The sequence below is a fragment of the Molothrus ater genome, chromosome 1 (assembly GCF_012460135.2).
Source record: "Molothrus ater isolate BHLD 08-10-18 breed brown headed cowbird chromosome 1, BPBGC_Mater_1.1, whole genome shotgun sequence".
NCBI classification, from domain to species: Eukaryota; Metazoa; Chordata; class Aves; order Passeriformes; family Icteridae; genus Molothrus; species Molothrus ater.
The window spans coordinates 152,983,092-153,004,553 of NC_050478.2; the positions used below are offsets into that span (position 1 = coordinate 152,983,092).

The 21,462-nt window shown below is 54.1% G+C and overlaps 2 protein-coding genes and 1 pseudogene across 2 annotated transcripts; 1 reads left to right on the top strand and 2 right to left on the bottom strand.

Moving 5' to 3' along the window:
- Nucleotides 1–378: 378 nt before the first annotated feature.
- LOC118700076 (erythroblast NAD(P)(+)--arginine ADP-ribosyltransferase-like) lies at nt 379–1,835 on the bottom strand. Its single transcript, XM_036404407.1, has 2 exons — nt 1,094–1,835; nt 379–464 (listed from the first exon to the last, which is right to left on the bottom strand). The coding sequence occupies exons 1-2, from the start codon at nt 1,833–1,835 to the stop codon at nt 379–381; spliced, it is 828 nt and encodes a 275-aa protein (XP_036260300.1).
- Nucleotides 1,836–8,350: 6,515 nt separating this feature from the next.
- On the bottom strand, nt 8,351–9,562 carry LOC118700077 (NAD(P)(+)--arginine ADP-ribosyltransferase 2-like; annotated as a pseudogene).
- Nucleotides 9,563–19,533: 9,971 nt separating this feature from the next.
- LOC118700095 (NAD(P)(+)--arginine ADP-ribosyltransferase 2-like) lies at nt 19,534–20,744 on the top strand. The gene is made up of 2 exons (XM_036404440.1): nt 19,534–20,275; nt 20,659–20,744. The coding sequence occupies exons 1-2, from the start codon at nt 19,534–19,536 to the stop codon at nt 20,742–20,744; spliced, it is 828 nt and encodes a 275-aa protein (XP_036260333.1).
- The last annotated feature ends 718 nt before the right edge of the window (nt 20,745–21,462 follow it).

Consider the following 21,462-nt stretch of genomic DNA (forward strand, 5'->3'; position numbering starts at 1 on the left):
AATGTCCAGTCCCCTCTTAGAAAGACATTCCCCTCCCCTATTCCAACGGGGAATGAAATGTGTGTGAGGTTCCTGCCTCGGGAAGGGGATGCTCCACAATCCTCCTTGAAGCTGAGAGAAAGAGAAATTCCCAGGGGTGTTGGTGTGGGGAATAACATTGAGCCCTGCTTAAGAATGGTCACTTTTTGCATGCTTTTTCAGATTTATTAATGGAATTGTTTTGATTGAATTTTTTAATAGAATTTGCACAATGGCCTTGGTGGCCACACTGGCCAGGGTGGCTGTGGTATCCTTGTGGCTGAGGGAGTCTTGGTGATCGTGGTGGCCACAGCTGCCGCAGTGACCACAGTGACCTTGGTGCCTTGGTGTCTTCATGGCTCAGAGGATCCTGGTGGCCACTGCCAGGGCTGCGGTGGTCAAGAGGAGTCCTCCAAGTTGGAAGGTTGCCCTGGGGATGCTCCCACCTGGGGGACAAAGTGGGGCATCAGGGGAACGATTAGGGGAGAGAGGGGGTCGGGGATGGCCATAATGGATTGTTAGGGGTGACAGGCAAGATGAGGGCCATGAAGTGACAGGTGACAGGGTGTCAGGGGGGAACACAGGGGGGTACGGGGGCCAGGGAGGTCAGGGGAGTCATTGTTAGCTTAGGGGTGACAGAGGTCAAGGGGAGTCAGGGATTGCCATGGGGGGTTTCAGGGGGTTACAGGGTTTCAGGGAGTGCCATGGGGGATCCTGGCCCACCCGTGTTCTGTACACAGGACCCATCCCCACAACACTGCCTTTATCAGAGACCTGGTTACGTTGGTACCCTGGGGCGTCCCTGTTTCTCTCCCTCTCCCTTGTCCCCTGGCACGGGTATTCCTGTCCCTGTTCCCTCCCAGAAGTGGGGGTCCCCATCCATATTTTCTGTCACAGGTGTTGCTGTCCCTGTGCCCACAATGGGTGTCCCCAGACTTGGTGTCCCCAGCCCAGGGTATCCTTGTCCCTCCACACACTGTGGGTGTCCTTGTCCCCCATCCCCAGTGAGTGTCATTGTCCCCTGTGCCTTATCATGGCTGTCGCCATCCCCCCTGGCTGTCCCCTGTGTTGTTACCTCGCAGCCACTCGCAGTTGTATTTGCTGTGGGTCCCGGTGGACTGGAGCTGGATCTGTGTCTTGTCCCCTTCCTGGGCGTATTGGGTGACCTTGAAGGTCTCAAAGGGTGGGATCAGCATGAGTTTAGATTCCGGATGTTCGGTGAAAGACTGGATTTCCACGCCATGGCACGTGCGCACCTCGAGCATTGTGCCACTGGGGCACTCGCCAATTTGTTTGCTCGGGAACGCTGGCATGAATATACCAAACCGGACGGTGTCGCCATGCTGTGCCTTGTACTGGATGTCACACCCCTTCAGGAACATGGCCTGACACTGCCCTTTCTGAGCGTCCCTCAGCGTGGCCAGGGCATCGGTCAGCAGGAAATGCAGCGTTTTGAAGTGGAAGTTGTCTCGGTATTCCTGTCGGGAATGCCCGACCACGCGCAGGGCATCATTGAATTTTCTGGGGTCAGTCATTAAGAAGGCCATGATGGCGGTGGCCTGGTCTGGGGACAGAGGGGACACAGGGGGGCCCCGACTCTGCCACTCAGCTGCAGCCTTTACCCAAACCTCAGCAAACTCCTTGTTCTGCTCAAACTCGGAGCTGTTGAGGGCCGGCAATGCTGCCTTCATGGCAGGGCCGCAGCCCTGGTACTGGTCATCAAAGGAGTCCTGGGCCATGTCCAGGGGGATCACATCGACAGCTGTGGTGGCCACGGCCATTGCCAGCAGTGCCAGGGTCTGAGCCAGGGGGGCCATGGCAGGGAGAGGCCACAGGGACCGGTGTGGACACTGGAGGACACAGAGGGGACACAGAGGAGACACGGGGAGGGTTCATCAGTGAGGGACTGGGCCGGGGAGTGGGGTCAGCCCAGGGGGAAGGGAGGCACTCCTGGCCAGCAGAGCCCTGGGCATGTCTGGGCTCCCTCATCCCGAATCCTGGGGTTACTTATCCCTCCCCAATGTCCCCCAGCCCCAGGAACCCCAGTCCCACAGTACCGTGTCCTCCTGGCCCCCCAGAAGCCCAATCCTACTCCCATGACTACAGGTCCCCTCAGCCCCTGCAGGATCCCAACCCAAATCCTGGGGTCACTCCTTGAACCCCCCTGTGTCCTCCTCAGCCCATCCCCATACCCCAATCCCACTCCCCTTCCCCAATTTCTTCAGTATCACCCCAAGACCTCAACCCAAATTCTGGCATCACCCTCTGCCCCCAAAGAGTCTGCCAGCCTCCCCATGACCCCAATCCACTCTCACCATCCCGTGTCCCCCCTCATTTTCCCCCAGAGCCCCCCATGACCCCAATCCCAGACCTGTGACTCCCCCAGTGTCCCCCCAGCACCACAATCCCAATCCCCCAGTCCCATGTCCCCCCAAGAGTCCCCCTGGAGTCCCCCCAGTCCCGATACCAAAATCAGCCGGAGTGAAACTCCCTGATGGAACTGGAGGTATCAGAAAGCCGGAATTCTTTATCAGCTCAGACTCACAGCAGATCTCTCCTGGTCCTGCAGCTCAGGGGGACTTTGCCACAGGGTCTTTATCCACTACAATTATGAATATTCATTACACTGTGTCCCTCACCTAGTACAGAAACTTCACATTTCCTATTAATAATTTGCATGGTTCAACCTCTTTCTGGAAATCCTTTTATGGTCCTAGAGAGTTCTAAAAATGAGTTTTCTCAATGTGGTTTTTACTGAGTGCCCCAATATCCCAGAAGACCTCAGCTTGAACTTTCACTTTTGGCAGACACTGCTCCTTCTGTGTTACAGAAATTGCCAAAAACCCCTCAGAGGAGTTCTCTTTATCTCTTTCTCCATAGGTTCCACCCACCTTTTCTCTGCTGTGCCTACAGTTCTACATCCTTTTATTGTTTTTTGCTCGTTCTTTTTTAAGCCCTATCCAATACCTTCAAAACAACTCAAACTTTCTGTTCTCTCTCTTATTGCACACCCCCCAAAACCCCAATCCCACAGTCCCATGTTCCCCCAGTTCCCCCCAGTCCCACTCCCCACTGCTCACTGAGTTGTTGCCACACCTCAGATACCAACTGGGGTCCCCTATCAGATGCCATCCCTGCAGGCACCTTGAGCCTGGGGATGATCTCTTGGGGGAGTGCCTGGGTGACTTCCCTGGCTGTACTGGTGTGGCAGGAGAAGTTCCGGACTCCCAAAAAAGGGATCCACCAACACCAGGAGATACCTGAGCCTATGATGGTGTGGTAGCTCAGAAAAGCCATTTGCCAGTAATCCCCAGGAGTGCTACGACTTTCAATGATGCCTGGAGGTGATGGTTTTGAATTCAAAGGATTCTTTTGAATGCTCTGTAACAGACCTGACAGTTTTTTCCTACAGGCACTGAGGATCTGAGGCTGCAGACCAGTGCCCATCGCATCGATTCCTGAGCCACAAGGCTACCACAGCCACTGTGGCCACTGTGCACAACAAGGCCATTGTGCAAAGCAAATCTATTAAATAATAATCAAAACAATTGCATTAAATAATTCTGACTAAGCCAGCAAAAAAATGGCCATTCTTAAGCGGGGCTCCATGTCATTCCCCACACCAACACTCCTGGGAACGTGTCTTTCTCTCAGCATCAAGGAGGAACACTGGGGAGCATCCCCTTCTCGAAAGGGAGCCTCTTGAACATTTTGTTCCCAGCAGGAAGAGGGGAGAGGAATCTCTGTCTGAGAGGGGACTGGACATTCCCATGGTCAGGCGATGGATGGCCTGACCCACCACTGGTGGTCCACCCTCACTTGTCAATTTGGGGTTGGGTATTTGGGCTAATTTTGGCTCAATTCAGCACCAAAATCAGCAGCAGACCCTTCTCAATGCAGCCCTGGTGGCCACAAATTGGCCATTGTCCCTGGGGCCACATTCCAGGCAGAGCATCCTGCCTCATCTGGAATTTCAGGAGGACATTATAGGCTGGGATTTGGGAAGTTCAAGAGGGCAAGGGCAGGTCCTGTCCCTGGGGAGGGACAGTCCCAAGTACCAGAGGAGGCTGGGGGGACATGCATAAGCAGCTCTGGAGAAGGACATGGGGTTACTGATGGGTGACCAGTGGAGCTGGTCGGGTGGCTCTTGGGTGAGGGCAGATCCAGAGGGCATCAGGAGGAGCAGAGCCAGGAGGTCAGGGAGTGATTGTGCCCCTCTGGCCTGCCCAGGGAGACACATCAGAAAAGCTACGTCCAGGTCTGTGCTGTGCTGTGTCCAGCACGGTCTCCAGTGCCGTATCCAGATCTGGGCTGCGCTGGACCCAATCCTGTGCTCAGGGATGATGCTGCCTGAGTTGGGAGGTTGGGCCTGGTGCCCACTCTGGGTCCTTCTAGCCTGACCCATGCTGGCATTTGGGGATTCTGGCAGTTGTGGTTTGGGAATTGTCCACTGTAGGGCAGGAGCGAGCGCGGGAAATCAGCGTCACTGCGCATGCGCCGCCCCCAGCTGCAGTTCCGGGTGCCAACAGCAGGCGGCAGCACGAGCTGCTGGCGCTGCCCAGCGCCCGCCCCGCCCCATCCCGGCCCCGGGGGCTCTGCAATGGTTTGGGATGGAGCGACCTTAAAGCCTGTCCGGTGCCAGCCCTGCCATGGGCAGGGGCATCTTCCCCTGGGCCAGGCTGCTCCAGACCCTGCTCCGCCCAACCTTGACCCTTCCAGGATGAGGCAGCCACATCTTTGTTATAGATGGGTAAAGTGATGATTGTCTCACAATTAAGGGATGAATATTGTGTGTATGTTAAGAGAAGTGTTGTTGATATATGGTTATGTTATTGTAGTTTGCTGTTTGGGCACCCTCTGTTCTCCCCACAGTCTCCTTTCTCCCCCTCTGTATTGCTGTCACCAGATGGCCCAGCCTGTCAGGGTTGTCAGGGTCATGTGGAGGGAGGGTGTGTACCTGTGGTCCTTGCATTGGGCAGTTGGGAAAGGGCCAAGCCTTTTGCTGGGGAGGCGTGGCATGAAAAGACCTCACCTCCAGTCAGACTGCCTAAAGGTCTTCACCAATGGACATCAAGGAAGAGTAAACTGGTAGATTTTGGGAGGGGCCAGGCATTTATATGGAATGTTTTTGAGTATTTATGACAGCTTACAAATTTGTATTTTCCTGATGCAACACCAGGGATATAAAAGGCAGAGCCGCCATTTTGTAGCTGAGCCTCTGACAGTTGGCCATGCTCCCAGTGTTGCCTCTTTTTCCTTATTCAGTCCCTTTGTTGTGTTGTTTTGGTTTAATAAAACTTTAACATTTTAAAATGAGCCCTCATTTCTCACAGGTCTCTCTTTTTTTGTTCCTTTTTACTTACAGAATTTTTCCCATAATTTGCTAGGAAACACTAATGACTGGGTCCTTAGGAAAAGTAAAAGAAGTGGCCAAGCTCAGGGAAGGAGGGCATCAGGTTGCATTTCTCTTACCTGGGAGTCTCTCTCTCTGAGGGGCGGAGATACCGTGAGAATTGGCCAGGTGAATGATGCAGCTGGGGCAGCTGCTGGGTCTCTCTCTCTCTCTCTGTCTCCCTCTCTCTCAGCTTTGGAGAGGGACATTTGGAGCTACTGCTTGGGGAAGGGAATTCACTGCTGCTGCCACAGCCCAGCCCAGAGCTGCTTCTTCTGCTGTGGGGTGAGCCTCTGCTTGTGAGATGTGAAAAATTTAAATGTTTAATAAAGGAGAATAGGAGACTAAGACAGTAAAGCAAAGATTATGGCTGGGTGTGTCTCAGCACTCAGCCAAGAGCACACTGTCACCATCAGGGAAACCCCTTAAATACCTTTTCCATTACATCAGCCCGTTGCATATTCAGAGACTGTTATGCATATCCATAGTTTTACATAAACTAGTAACATATTCCAGGAACTATTTTACATGGCCCCTCCTTGGGTCTACCTTTTTAGAGCATGCCTGCTTCTTGGCTGTGGTTTTGGCTCCTTCTCTTTATCACTTCCAGCCTGGGCCTTGGTCCATACTTTCTTCAGATGGCAGATTCTGATAGTTGGCATTTCAACAGCAGGGTTCTCATGAAATGTGCACTCAACCAAACAGACAGTTCACTGGTGACAATATCAGCTACCACTACTACTATGTCTAAGATTTTGCAGAAATAATAGCAGAAATAAATCAAAGTTATTTTAACATATACATGTAGCATTTGTCTTAATATTTGCAAAAAAGCCAAGAGATTTGATTTGTCTTCCATTTTGTTTAACTTTTTTTCTCTTTTCCTCCAGGGAAAATGGCAGGGGTGGCCATGGCGCCTTGAGGATCTCATTTTTCTGGGGGTCATGGTGGCCTTGATGATAAAGGGGACTATGGTGACTGTGAGAAAGAACTGCTCACTTTAATTTTTAAAGGTTTGTTAAACCTCAACAACACAACAAAGGGAATGAATACGGAAAAAGGGACAGCACTGGGAGTGTGACCAACTGCCACAAGATGGTCGCTCTGCCTTTTGTACCCCTGGGGGTTGCATCGACCAAATACATATTCCTAAGAAGTCATACATATTCAAACATTTTCCTTATAAATGCCTGGACCCTCCCAAAGTCAGCCAGTTGACTCTTCCTTGATTTCCATTGGTGGACACCTTCCTGCAGTCTGACTGGAGGTGAGGTATTGTCATGCCACGCCTCCCCAGCAACAGATTCTCCCATTCCCAGCTGTCCTAAGCAAGGGGCACAGGCACACGCCCTCCCTCCACATGTCCCTGACAACCCTGACAACCCGGGCCGTCTGGCGGCAACAATATGAGAGGTGGGGACTATGGGAAGAACAGAGACTGCCCAAACAAGAAACTACAATAACATAACCACACATCAACAAAAATTTTCTTAACATACACACAATATTCATCCCTTAATTGTGAGAGACAATCATCACATTACTCATCGATAACACAGCTGTGGCTGCCCCATCCCTGGCCGTGTCCAAGGCCAGACTGAGCAGTACCTGGAGCAGCCTGGCCCAGGGGAAGATGTCCCTGCCCATGGCAGGGCTGGCACCGGACGGGCTTTAAGGTCGCTCCAGCCCAAACCATTGCAGAGCCCCCGGGGCCGGGATGGGGCGGGGCGGGCGCTGGGCAGCGCCAGCAGCTCGTGCTGCCGCCTGCTGTTGGCACCCAGAACTGCAGCTGGGGGCGGCGCATGCGCAGCGACGCGGATTTCCCGCTCTTGCTGCTGCCCTACGGTGGACGATTCCCGAACTGCAACTCCAGGAGATGAGCGGGTAAAGAGGGAAAATCCCTGATTTGAAAGAAAAAGGAGTTTCCTGAGCAAAACACCCATAAATAAATGTGTGGTGCTTCCTCTGTTCCCATTTCTCTATTTTATATTTCATTCTTCTTCATTCTATTTCTTATTCTTTTTTTCCATCCAATGCTGCTTCTGTTATATTACCTCAAATCCGTAACTTTGGAACTGGCCCCAAACTGATTATCCATCCTTTTTAATTTGCACTGAACAGCCCCTGACAGCTCTCTCAGGCCTTCCTGGTACTCCAGACTATTCCACAGCTCCATTCCTTCCCTGGACATGCTCCAGCCCCTTCAGTGCCTGTGTGAGAGGCTGCAGTGAATGAGGAAATAGGTAGGAACATTTGTCCAGGGCCTCTTTGAAGATCAAGGTTTGAAAAATAAAGCTTTAAGTTTCCTCTAAGGAAAACTCCAGTATTTCCTTTATTTAGGCAATGAGGCACCCTGCAGGAGAGATGTTTAAGGACCTTTAGTGGATGCATCAGGTGAGCCAGCAGCAAATTTTGGTAAAATTTTGATATGCTAGGAAAGCAGTGATCAAATTCCTGAAAAACATTTGATACACTAGGTGAGCAAGGATCAACTTTTTGATACATTTTTATACCCCAGGTGAGCAAGCAGCAATTTATTGATACAGGAGGTGAGGCAGCCAAGGAGCGTTAGCAGGTGGCCGTGACATTGCCAGTCCCAAACCGCTCTATTGGGAAGTGACCAAGTGGCCCCAGGCGCTGCCCAACCTCTGCCGTCTGTGCTGTCCTGCCTGCTCCAGTCCCCCCATGCTGGTCCTGATGCCCTGGCATTGCTCCCTCGCTGGGCAGCTCTCGGAGGGGCTTCTCCTGGATGGACGCCTTGTTACTGTGACTGTGGTGGCCACACTGGTAATAATGGCCACAGTGACCACAGTGACCACAGTGACCATAGTGGCCTCGGTAGCCTTGGTGCCCTCATTTCTCTGGGACTCCCGGTGGCCTTTGTGACCATGATGACAACAGTGGCCTCCAAGACCACCGTGACCTTGGTGGCTGTGTGGCTCAAAGGGTTCCGGTGACCACTGCCATAGCCACAGTGGCCAGGAGAAGCCCCCCAAGGTGGGGGGAATTCCTGGGGAGACTCCCACCTGTGGGGACAAAGAGAGGGGTCAGGGGGACCATGGGGAGAGGGACAGAGGTGATGGGGGGTCCTGGGAGTGTGGGATGTCAGAGGGCGCCATAATGAGGTCCCTTTCCCCTATGCCCAACCATGGGTGACCTTGTCCTCCCCACCCCTGTGGGTGTCCCCAGCACTGGATGTCCCTGTCCCCCTCACCTGGCACTGGGTGTCCCCATCCCCTGTGCCCGGCAGTGGCTGTCCCTGTCCTTGTCCCCAGCTCTGGGTGTCCTGCCTCCCCCCCACAGTGGGTGTCCCTGTCCTCTCTGGGCCATGGGTGTCCCCAGCACTGTGGGTCCTTGTCCCCAGCCCTCACTGAGTGTCCCCATCCCCCCGGTTGTTCCCATGATGTCACCTCGCAGCCACTCGCAGTTGTAGTTGCTGAAGTTCCCGGTGGAGCGAAGCTCAATCTGCACCTTCTTCCCTTCCCTGGTGACTTTGGTGACCTCAAAGGTCTCGAAGGGTGGGATCAGCACCTCCTTCTCGCTTGGATTGAAGGAGAATTTCTGGATGTCTGCTCCGTGGCACGTGTGCACCTCAAACATCGTGACGTTCCCATAACCCTGGGCCACCGTTTTGTCCAGTGACGACGAAGTGAATTGACCAAAGCGGACTTTATCACCAGCTGTCACATTGAACTGGACTGTCCTCACCCCACAGAACCTGTTCGGATGCTCATTAGTGCTTCTCAGCTTCTGGAGGATGTTGGTCAGCAGGAAATGCAGCGTTTTGAAGCAGAACTTGTATCAGTACTCCTGGCGGGAGCATCCAGCCTCGCGCACGGCTTCACTCAAGTCACTATACACGTCCTCCATTTTGTAGACCATGAGGGCGATGGCCTGGTCTTTGGTCAGAGTGGATGAATAGGAGCCACGTTTCTGACACTTGGCTGTGGCATTTGTCCAGACCTTGTCAAACTTGTCATTCTTGAGGAAATCAGAGTGCTTGACTTCTGGCAACTTCTCAGTCATTTTATCCCTACAGTTGAGGTACCGGTCATCAAAGGAGTTCTGGGCCGTGTCCAGGGGCACCACCATGACGGCCGTGGTGGCCACGGTCATTGCCAGCAGTGCCAGGGTCTGAGCCAAGGGGGCCATGGGGACGAGAGTCCACAATGGCCAGTGTGGGACACTGCGGGACATAGATGGGACATAGAGGAAAGACTGAGAAACACAGGGAGGATACAGGGGGACACCAGGGGATGCTGAGGGGACACTGATGGGCCAAAGGGAATGCTGAGAACATGGTAGGACATGGGGAGGCTTCCTTGGGGAGGGGCTGGGGAGGGAGAGTGTATTCAGCCCAGGGAGAGTGGGGGCAGCCCTGGCCAGGAGACCCCTGGACATGTCCTGGAACCTGATCCCAAATCCTGGAGTCACTCCTGGGTGCCCCAGTCTTCCCCAGACCCCATGACTCCTAATTCCACTCCCGCAGTCCTATATCCCCCCTCAAGGTGTCTTGTCAGCCACCCTCAGGACCCTGACTCAAATCCTGGGGTCATTTCCTGACCCCCCCCTCCCCAGTAACCCGTGTGACCCCCAGACTCTCAATCCCACTCCCACAGATCTGTGTCCCCCCCTCCCGGTGTTTCCCGGTGTTTCCATTTCCCCAATCCCTCTCCCAATCCCTTGTACCCCTCCCAGTGGCCCCATGTCCCCCAGGACCCTGGCCCAAGGTTTGGGGTCCCCAATGGGTCCCACTGTCCCTGTGGCCTCCCCCCCTTACCCCAATCCCACTCTCAGTCCCATGACCTCCCCAGTGACCCCTGGACCCCGATCCAGTCCCATGGGCCCCCCAAGCGTCCCCCATCACCCCACTGCCACTCCCATGGTCCTGTGTCTCCCATCGCTGGCCCCCAGACCACCCCAGCACCCCAGTCCCTGTTCTGTGACACCCCCAGTACCCCCCAGACCCCAATCCCACTGTCCCATGTTCCCCCACAAGGGTACCCAGCCCCTGATACTGAAATTGGCTGGAGTGAAACTCCCTGATGGAACTGGAGGTATCAGAAAGCCGGAATTCTTGATCAGCTCGGACTCACAGCAGATCTCTCCTGGTCCTGCAGCTCAGGGGGGGCTTTGCAATGTGACATTTATCCATCATATTTATAAACATTCATGAAAATGTGTTCCTTATCTAATACAGAAACAGCATTTTTCCCGTAAATAATTTGTAACGCTCTGCCTCTTTTAGGAAATTATTTTTATTGTCCTGGACTGTCATAAAACTGGGGTGTCAGGATGTGGTTTTCACTGAGTGCCCCCAATATCCCAGATGACCTCAGCCTGAACTTTTGTTTTGGGCAGACACTGCTCCCTCTGTGTTACAGAACTCGACAAAAAGCCCTCACTGGCTTCCCTTTATTTGTCACACCACAGGTTGCAGCAACCTTTGATCTGCTGTGTCCTCACTTTTACATCCTTTTTTTGGTTTTTTGCTAGTTCTTCTTTAAGCCCTATCCAGCACCATCCAGGGATCTGAAACTTTCTATTCTCTCTCTTATTGCTCATCCCCCATGACCAAAATACCACCATCCCACTGTCCCCGCAATGCCATCCAGTCCCACTCCCCACTGCTCACTGAGTTGCTGTCACCCCTCAGATACCAGCTGGGGTCCCCTATCAGATGCCATCCCCGTAGGCACCTGGGGATGATCTCTTGGAGGAGTGCCTGGGTGACTTCCCTGGCCTTGTTGGTGTGGCAGGAGAAGTTCTGGACCCCCAAGAGGGGATCCACCAACACCAGGAGATACCTGAGCCTATGTTGGCATGGTAGCTCAGAAAAGCCATTTGCCAGTTATCATTGGGAGTGTTTCCTCTTTCAGTGATGCCTGGAGGTGATGACTTTGAATTCAAAGGGTTCTTTTGAAAACACATCAGGCATTGCTCTGTAACAGGCCTGACAGTTTTGTCCTACAGGCACTGAGGATCTGAGAGCACAGAGGCATCCCCATGGCATGAATTCCCCAGAGCTTTGCTGGTGCTTTTCTCCTTTACAAATTGCAGCATCAGTTGGGGAGGGCCTGACCTGGTTATTGGGAGTTACCTCTCACCCACCCAGCCACCCTCTTTATTGTGGGCTTTTAGATAAGCAGCCAATTTTCAATCTGCCCAACTCTATCCAGGCCTCCTCTCTGTGGGTGAAATTCCATTCTCAGGAATTAACACCAGGATGCTTTGTTGTGAAATCTCTCATGCAGCTTTATTGCAAGTGTATTTCCCACAGGGATTTGCCAATCCCCAAGCTGGTGTGCCCTGGATTGTGGTACGGCCACTTCTTTGGGCAGCTGGGTGGAATCAAGGAGGGACAATAATTCTTGTTTCTATTTAATTGGTGATCCCTGTGCAGTTAATTGACTTGTTTCTTTGCATATGGCTCCATGGGCATGAGCAATGCTCAAAGCAGATGCCAAGTGAGTTCCTATGTTTGTTCTTTTTGCCGCTGCCAATTCCAGAGCTCTTTGTTACCCTGCGAGCTCCTCCCTTTGTTCCACATCCCCTTGAGTCTATGGCAAGCAGAGTATATATGATAAAGCTTGGTTCCAAACTGGATTTCCTGGCCTCTTGGATGAGGAACACAGTTGCTGAGGAGTGGGACTGGGGTCCTGGGAGGTGAGAAATAAGACAGAAAATAGAAAGTTTCCGATCCCTTAATGGTACAGGAGAGAGCTTCAAGATGAGTGAGCAAGAAACAATAGAAGGATGTAAAAGTGTGGACACAGCAGGGTAACGGTGGCTGGAGCCAGTGAAGTTACAGATAAAGGGAACTCCTGTGAGGGGTTTTGGGCAAATTCTGTAGCACAGGAGGAGCAGAGAAAGCAAAAGTTCAGGGTGAGGTCATCTGGGATATTGGGGCACTCAGTGAAAATCACACCCTGACAGCCCATTTTTATGACACTCCAGGACAATAAAAATTATTTCCTAAAAGAGGCAGAGCCATACAAATTATTAATGGGAAAAATGCTAGTTTTATATTAGGTAAGAAGCCCATTGTAAGGAATATTTATAATTACAATGGATAAAGACACTGTGGTAAAGTCCCTCCCTGACTTGCAGGACCAGAAGAGATCTGCTCTGCGTCTGAGCTGATAAAGAATTTTGGCCTTCTGATACCTCCAGTTCCATCAGGGAGTTCACTCCGCCTGATTTTCGTATCAGGGGGTGCTGGACAATGGAGACTCGAGAGGGAAGATGGGCCTGAGATTGCAGAGTGGGGCATGGAGGGCTCCAAGGGGACATTGTGGGGGCAGGGGGTGACCCCTAGATTTGGGTTGGGGTCCTGGGGTGACATGAAACGGGTAATGGGACTGGAGCTGTGACTTGGGTCTGGGAGAGAGACCTGGGGGACACTGGGGCCCGTGAGGGAGTGGCTTTAGGAATTTGGGTGAAGTCCCAGAGGGGCCTGGGGTCACAAGAGGCTTGCAGAGAATTGGGAGCAGGATTGAGTTCCTGGGGAGCACTGGGGGGACATCAGAAGGGTAAACACAGGACTGGGATTGCGATTGCACTGCTGGAGGGACACTGGGGGAATCACAGGACAGGGATTGGGGTCATGAGGGAGCTGGGAGACTCCGTGGGGGCAGAGGATGATGCCTGGATTTGTGTGGAGATCCTGGGGTGACAGCAAAGAAATTGGAGACTGGAAGTGTGATTGGGGTATGGGGATGGACTGAGGGGGACAATGGGGGGGGCTCAGGGTGTGACCCCAGGATTTGGGTCAGGATTCTGCTGGGGCTGAAGGGACTTGTAGTGATGGGAGTAGGATTGGGCTTCTGGGGGCCATGGTACTGTGGGATTGGGGTCTATAGGGCTGGGAGATGCTGGGGAGGGATAAGTAACCCCAGGATTTGGGATGAGGGAGCCCAGACATTCCCAGGGCTCTGCTGGCCAGGAGTGCCTCCCTTCCCCCTGGGCTGACCCCACTCCCCTGCCCAGTCCCTCACTGATGAACCCTCCCCGTGTCTCCTCTGTGTCCCCTCTGTGTCCCCTCTGTGTCCTCCAGTGTCCACACCGGTCCCTGTGGCCTCTCCCTGCCATGGCCGTCCTGGCTCACATCTTGGCGCTGCTGGCAATGGCCGTGGCTATCATGGCCAACGAGTTGGTGACCCTGGACATGGCCAAGGACTCCTTTGATGACCAGTACCGGGGCTGCAGGCCTGCCGGCAGTGCGACACTTCCGGCCCTCAACTGCTGTGAGTTCTAGCAGAAGCGTGTGTTTACCCAGATCTGGGCAAAGGCTCTGGCCACGTGGCTGAGCTGGGGGCCCCCTGTGACCCTTCAGTCCCCAGACAAGGCCACCGCCATCATGGCATAGGCAGTGGATGGCCTGTACTTCCTGTTCAATGAGGCCATGCATGTGGCTGGGCATTCCCACCAGGAATACCAGGAAAACTTCCACTTCAAAACACTGCATTTCCTGCTGACCAATGCCCCGGCCATGCTGAGGGACCCTCTGAAAGGGCAGTGTCTTGGCCTGTTCCAGTGGGTGTGTGGGGTCCGGTTCGACAGACAGCGTGGCAACACCGTCTGGTTCGGTGAATTCACATCAATGTGGCTGAGCAAACCAAGCGGCCAGTGCTTTGGGAAGGAGACGGTGTTCGAGGTGCACACGTGCCACAGTGTGGACATCCACTTCTTCTCTGAAAATCCAGCAGTAGGGGGTGTTGATCCCACCCTTTGAGACCTTTGAGGTCAGCAAAGTCACCCAGTACAGGGACAGGACATGCATCCAGCTCCACTCCAGCAAGAACTTCAACTATTACCACTGTGAGTTGCTGTGAGGTGATTCCGCAGGGAACAGCCTGGGGGCATGGGGACACCCACTGTAGCCACAGAGAAACCCATGGGATCAGACACAGGGGACAACGACACTCACTGGGGATGGGGGACAGGGAGAACTACTGTGGGGGGGGGAACAAGGACACTCCATGCTGAGGACACCAAGCCTGAGCACACCCATTGTGGGCACAGGGACAGGAACACCCATGACAGGGCACAGGAATGGGGACCTGCACATCTGGGAGCAGATAGGGAAGGACAGGGACCTCTCCATTCTGACACTCTTCCACCGCACCAGAGGCAGTGGTGTGAGGACAGTCCATGTGTGATGGATGCGGGTGGGCCGGGACTCCCCCCAAGAGCCCTCCCATAACAGTTCCTGAACCTCTGTAAGCCCCACTGACCCTTATGGCACACCCTGAGTCCCCCTGACCCCTATCACCCCTAAGACCACCCTGACACCCCTGAACTCCCTGGCCCCCTATACCCACCCATGCCCCCTCCTTCCTCACACACTGGCCATCCCAAAACCTGCACTTCCCCCAGGACCCTCTGACACCCCTCTTTGTCCCCCAGGGGGAAGCGGCATCCTCAGGGACACCTTCCACCTCGGATGACTTATCCTGGCCACCGCAGCCCTGGCAGTGCCCACTGGGATCATCTGATCCACAAGGCCACACATGTCACCAAGGTGGCTGTGGTCACTGTGGCAACCATGCCTCCATGATCACCAAGACCTCCAGGACCCCCAGAGAAACGAGGCCATCCAGGCTACCAATGCCTCCATTGCCACAATGACCACCTTGGCAAATATTGCCACCATGAGGATATTGGGACCACCACTGTCACTGTGGTCATGGCGGCCTCCACAGCCACTCTGGCCACCATGGTCACTATAACCACCAAGGCCACTATGACCACCTTGATCACCAAGACTCCCTCGGCCACAAGGCTACCACAGCCACTGTGGCCACTGTGCACAACAAGGCCATTGTGCAAAGCAAATCTATTAATCAAAACAATTGCATTAAATAATTCTGACTAAGCCAGCAAAAATTGACCATTCTTAAGTGGGGCTCCATGTCATTCCCCACACCAACACTCCTGGGAATGCCTCTTTCTCTCAGCATCAAGAAGGAACCCTGGGAGCATCCCCTTCTCGAAAGGGAACCTCATGCATATTCCATTCCCAGCAGGAACAGGGGAGAGGAATCTCTGTCTGAGAGGGGACTGGACATTCCCATGGTCAGGCGATGGACAGGCTGACCCACCACTAGTGATCCACCCTCACTTGTTGTGGTAGTTTGACAGGAAATATGTTTTCTGGGATGCTGTGGTCAGGCCAATTGGTGCTCAGGTTTTAATATTGGCACCTAATGTGGCCATTGGGACATTGGATCCGTCTCTGAGAACACGGGGTTAAAAGCAGAGCTCTCCCCTGGGAGGGTCCTCTTGGGTTTCCGGCGGGAAAGAGTTCGGGTCTCTCCCCCGGCCCAGCTGCTGGCTGGGCAGGGGGAGGGGAAAGCCATGTGGCCGGGAGAGGTAGGCCTGAGCCCCGGGGTGGAAGGGTGGAAGAGAGAGAGAGACACCGGGAGCCATCGGGCAGCCCCCCCTGAGAGACACAGAGAGAGAGAGAGAGAGAGAGAGAGAGAGAGAGAGAGAGAGACAGTGCCCGGGACTGTAACCTTGAGACTTGATAAACATGGGCCTGTGCCGGCAGCAGGGCTGGGACGGAGAAGAAGGGGGGGGGTGCACTGGCCACTTGTAGGAGCTTTTAACCCCTTTATGGAGAATGAGAACTTTACAGAACATTGCCCTTTCCTAGAACAGAGATAGAGTGGAAGATGAAGAAGGAAATGGGCAAGTGTGAGAGAGGTCTGGGCGAGTGAGAGATGTTGGAAGAATAGAGAAGAATTTTAGTGGGAAGAGATGATGGAGTGGCTTTTGCTGGACTCTTTTTGTACAGCCATGGACAGAACCATGTTCCTTGTGACACAGAGACTGCATTCTAGGGGGAGGCAATGGCCACAGAATCAAGAGAGTTCAGTGTGGGTACCCCTCGGCCCCAGGGGGTGAAAAAATATGGGGGGGACAGATGTCCCAAAGTTGAGACTGTGCCTTTTTGCAGTGGGACGAAGCATCCTTAAAAGTCGACCCTAGAAGCAGCTCTGGTCTGTGTTCAGTGGTGAGAGCACTGGACATGAAAGGAAGAGTCACCATTGGCACAAGAAGGACTCCTTGTCCTCTTGATGAACTGAGGATTGAGTATTCTGAAGGACTGAGAGTCGATGATTTGGGGGATGTATTGTATTGGGAATTTGGTGAGGAGGAGGAGGAGATGTATTTGTGAAGTTTTCATTTTCCTTGTGTGTTTCTTTTTTTTTCCTTTCCCTCGTAGTTGAGTTAATAATTTTTTTTTCCCTAAGTGGGAGCCTGCTTTGCTTATTCCTGGTCAAATCTCACAGCAGAAACGAGGGAGAGAGTATTCTCATGGGAGCACTGGCATTGTGCCAGTGTCAAACCATGACACTTGTCAGTTTGGGGTTGGGTATTTGGGCTAATTTTGGCTCAATTCAGCCAAAATTAACAGCAAAAATCAGCAGCAGACCCTTCTCAATGCAGCCCTGGTGGCCACAAATTGGCCATTGTCCCTGGGGCACATTCCAGGCAGAGCATCCTGCCTCATCTGGAATTTCAGGAGGATATTATAGGCTGGGATTTGGGAAGTTCAAGAGGGCAAGGGCAGGTCCTGTCCCTGGGGAGGGACAGTCCCCAGTGCCCATCCTGGCTGGTGGGGTCCTGCTGGAGCAGCTCTGGAGAAGGGCCTGGGGATGCTGGTATGTGACCAGGGGAGCTGTAAGTGTGTCCTGGGGCCAGGAGGGATCCAGAGGGCATCAGGAAGAATGGGGTGAGGAGGTCATGGAGTGTTTGTGCCCCTCTGTCCTTCCCAGGGAGGCACATCAGGAGTGCTGTGTCCAGCTCTGCCCAGTGCCGTGTCCAGTCCTGGGCTGCTCTGGACTCAATCCTGGTCTCAGGGATGACGCTGCCTGAGCTGGGAGTTTGGGCCAGGTGCCCACTCTGGGTCCTTCCAGCCTGACCCGTTCTGGGATTTGGGGATTCTGGCAGTTGAGGTTCAGGAATTGTCCACCGGAGGCAGCAGCGAGCGTGGGAAATCAGCGTCACTGCGCATGCGCCGCTCCCAGCTGCAGTTCCGGCTGCCAACAGCAGGCGGCAGCACGAGCTGCTGGCGCTGCCCAGCGCCCGCCCCGCCCCATCCCGGCCCCGGGGGCTCTGCAATGGTTTGGGATGGAGCGACCTTAAAGCCCGTCCGGTGCCAGCCCTGCCATGGGCAGGGACATCTTCCCCTGGGCCAGGCTGCTCCAGGCACTGCCCAGTCTGGGCTTGGACACGGCCAGGGATGGGGCAGCCACAGCTTCTCTGGGTCACCTGTGCCAGGGCATCACCACTGTCACAGGGAAGGATTTTATAGGAAAGATGGGTCCTGATGTCTTTGAAAAATGACTCAGAGGTTTAGGGGTCTTCAGGAGAAATTGTTGCCAGTGTCTTCAAAATGGTTCTTGACATCTGTGCATGAGAAAACATGAAATTTGTCACAGAACCCTGGCGGTTTAACCAGAAAGTTTGAAGTCCTGAACTTTTGGGTAATAAGAGAAATGGGTCCTCAAAAAGTCAATTCCATAACCCAGACAGCCTGAACTTCTGAACTTTGGGAGAAAATGACAGCTTCAAGGGGGATGTGGGGTAGGTGCTTTGGGAAACTGCTGCACCTTCCTATACCTCAGCCAGTGGGGAAAGGGAGAAGGCAACTTGCAGCCCTGAGTTTGGGATAAAAGGAGGCTGCACCCTCCAAAACCTTGAGAGAGAATCCCCACAGGGATATGGCTGTGGAAACTCTGTGCCTTTATTGGAATCACATTTCAAGACTACTTTTTCAACACTTGGCTTTTCACAGTGTGGCTTTTCCCCACATGGTGAAGTTGCTGGGCAGAGGCAAAAATGATAAAAGGATGTAAAAGTATTAACAGAGCACAATAAACATGGCTCAAAGCAGTGGAGAAAGAGATGAAGGGGAACTCCAGAGGGGTTTTTGACAAGTTCTGTAATACAGAAGGAGCAGCGCCTGCCAAATCGGAATTTCGGGCGATGTCATCTGGAATATGGGGGCAATTAGTGAAAATGACCGCCAGCTGACTTCCTAGGAATTCTCCAGAAAAATAAAAGAAGAGAGAGGCGGAGCCATGGCACTTATTTACAGGAAAAGTGCTGGTTTTGTATTAGCTAAGAAGCCCATTTTAATAAATATTTATAATTACAGTGGATAGAAGTGGCAAAGTCCCCCTGAGCTGCAGGACCAGGAGAGATCCTCTGTGAGTCTGAGCTGATAAAGAATTCCGGCTTTCTGATACCTGCACTTCCATCAGGGAGTTCACTCCAGCTGATTTTGGTATCAGGGGCTGGGGGGACTCTGGGGACACATGGATGGGAGAGAGAGGGGACCTTGGCATCGGGACTGGGGCGCTGGGGGATACTGGGGGGACCCTGGGGGTGAAAGTGATGTGGGGTTGGAATCCTGGCAGAAGCTGGGGGACACTGGGGGACATGGGACTGGGGTTCACTGAGTCCTGGGGTGCAGCAGGGGGGAACTGGGGGTGTGACTGGGCCATGGGAGGGCTGGAGGACACTGCAGGGGGCAGGGGGTGATCCCTGCATTTGGGTTGGGGTCCTGGGGTGTTTCATTTCCAACAACTCCAAAAGGGGACACCAGACTGGGAGTGGGATTGGGGTCTGGGGGTGGGCTGAGAGGGACACACAGGGTGTCAGGGAGTGACCCCAGATTTGGGTTGGGGTCCTGGGGGGGCTGAGGGGACCCCAGGGGAATGACTCAAAACTGTGGGAGTGGGACTGGGGTCCCTGGGGGGACTGGTGGACACCAGGGCCACCAGGAGTGATCCCAGGATTTGGGATCAGGGTCCCAGGAGAAACATCCTGGGGTCTCCTGGCCAGGGCTGCCTCCCCTCCCTGGGCTGACCCAACTCTCTCTTTCCAGCCCCTCACCAAGGAGGCCTTGCCATATTCCCCGTGTCCCTCAGCGTCCCCTGTGTCCCATCAGTGTCCCCTGGTGCCCATCAGTGTCCCCTCAGCATCCCCTGGTGTCCCCCAGTGTCCACCCTGTGTCACACAGTCTGTCCTCTGTGTCCCCTCTGTGTCCCCTCTGTGTCCCCTCTGTGTCCCCCAGTGTCCCACACCGGTCCCTGTGGCCTCTCTTCTCCATGGCCCCCCTGGCTCAGACCCTGGCACTGCTGGCAATGACCGTGGCCACTGCGGCCATCAAGGTGGTGCCCCTGGACATGGCCCAGAACTCCTTTGATGACCAGTACCTCAACTGTGGCCCTGCCATGACTGAGGCCTTGCCGGCCCTCAATGCTTCCGAGTTCCAGGAGAACAAGGAGTTTTCCCAGGCCTGGGTGAAGGCCACGGCCGAGTGGCGGAAGCGGGGCTCCTCTTCATCCCCTCTGTCCCCAGCCCAGGCCATCGCCCTCATGGCCTACACGATGCCGGACGTGCACAAGCAGCTCAACCCGGCCGTGCGCCAGGCCGGGCGCTCCCGCCAGGAATACCGGGAGAACTTCCGCTTCAAAACGCTGCATTTCCTGCTGACCCAGGCCCTCCAGAAGCTGAGACGCCCTGATGAGTGTCCAGATGTGTTCCGTGGGGTGAGGACAATCCAGTTCAATGTGACAGCTGGTGATAAAGTCCGCTTTGGTCAATTCGCTTCGTCGTCCCTGGACAAAACGGTGGCCCAGGGTTATGGGAACGTCACGATGTTTGAGGTGCACACGTGCCATGGAGCAGACATCCAGAAATTCTCCTTCAATCCAAGCGAGAAGGAGGTGTTGATCCCACCCTTCGAGACCTTTGAGGTCACCAAAGTCACCAGGGAAGGGAAGAAGGTGCAGATTGAGCTTCGCTCCACCGGGAACTTCAGCAACTACAACTGCGAGTGGCTGCGAGGTGACATCATGGGAACAACCGGGGGGATGGGGACACTCAGTGAGGGCTGGGGACAAGGACCCACAGTGCTGGGGACACCCATGGCCCAGAGGGGACAGGGACACCCACTGTGGGGGGAGGCAGGACACCCAGAGCTGGGGACAAGGACAGGGACAGCCACTGCCGGGCACAGGGGATGGGGACACCCAGTGCCAGGTGAGGGGGACAGGGACATCCAGTGCTGGGGACACCCACAGGGGTGGGGAGGACAAGGCCACCCATGGTTGGGCACAGGGGAAAGGGGCCTCATTATGGCGCCCTCTGACATCCCACACTCCCAGGACCCCCCATCACCCCTGTCCCTCTCCCCATGGCCCTCCTGACCCCTCTCTTTGTCTCCATAGGTGGGAGCCTCCCCAGGAAATTCCCCCACCTTGGGGGGCTTCTCCTGGCCACCGTGGCCATGGCAGTGGCCATTGGAACCCTCTGAGCCATGAGGCCACCAAGGTCACGGTGGTCCTGGGGGCCACTGTGGTCACCATGAGCATGAAGGCCACCAAGACCCCCAGGGAAATGAGGGCACCAAGGCTACCGAGGCCATTATGGCCACTATGGTCACTTTTTCCCCTGTAACCACTGTGGCCATTGTTACCCTTGTGGTCACTGTGGCCATTATTGCCACTGTGGCCACCATGGTCACTGTAACAAGGCGCCCATCCGGGGTAAGCCCCTCCGAGAGCTGCCCAGCGAGGGAGCAATGCCAGGGCATCAGGACCAGCATGGGGGGACTGGAGCAGCCAAGACAGCAAAGGACAGCATGGACAGCAGAGATTGGGCAGCGCCTGGGGCTGCTTGGGCAATTCCCAACAGAGGGGTTTGGGAATGGCAATGCCACGGCCACCTGCTGACGTTCCTTGGCTGCCTCGCCTGATGTAGCAATAAATTGCTGCTTGCTCACCTGGAGTATAAAACATGTATCAAAAACTTGATCCTTGCTTGCCTGGCGTATCAAATGTTTATCAGAAATTTGATCCTTGCTTGCCTGACGTATCAAAATTTTATCAAAATTTGCTGCTGGCTCACCTGATGTATCTGCTACAGTTCCTTTAACGCCTTTCCTGCAGGACGCCTCATTTCCTAAAATAAAGCAGTTCTTGGAGTTTTTAATAGAGGCAACTTAAAGGTTTATTTTCCAAACCTTGATCTTC

Coding starts and splice junctions, on each gene's coding strand:
- LOC118700076 (XM_036404407.1), bottom strand. CDS start 1,835: ATGGCCCCCCTGGCTCAGACCCTGGCACTGCTGGCAATGGCCGTGGCC. Junction 465..1,093: donor CAACTGCGAGTGGCTGCGAG/GTAACAACACAG, acceptor TTTGTCCCCCAG/GTGGGAGCATCCCCAGGGCA.
- LOC118700095 (XM_036404440.1), top strand. CDS start 19,534: ATGGCCCCCCTGGCTCAGACCCTGGCACTGCTGGCAATGACCGTGGCC. Junction 20,276..20,658: donor CAACTGCGAGTGGCTGCGAG/GTGACATCATGG, acceptor TTGTCTCCATAG/GTGGGAGCCTCCCCAGGAAA.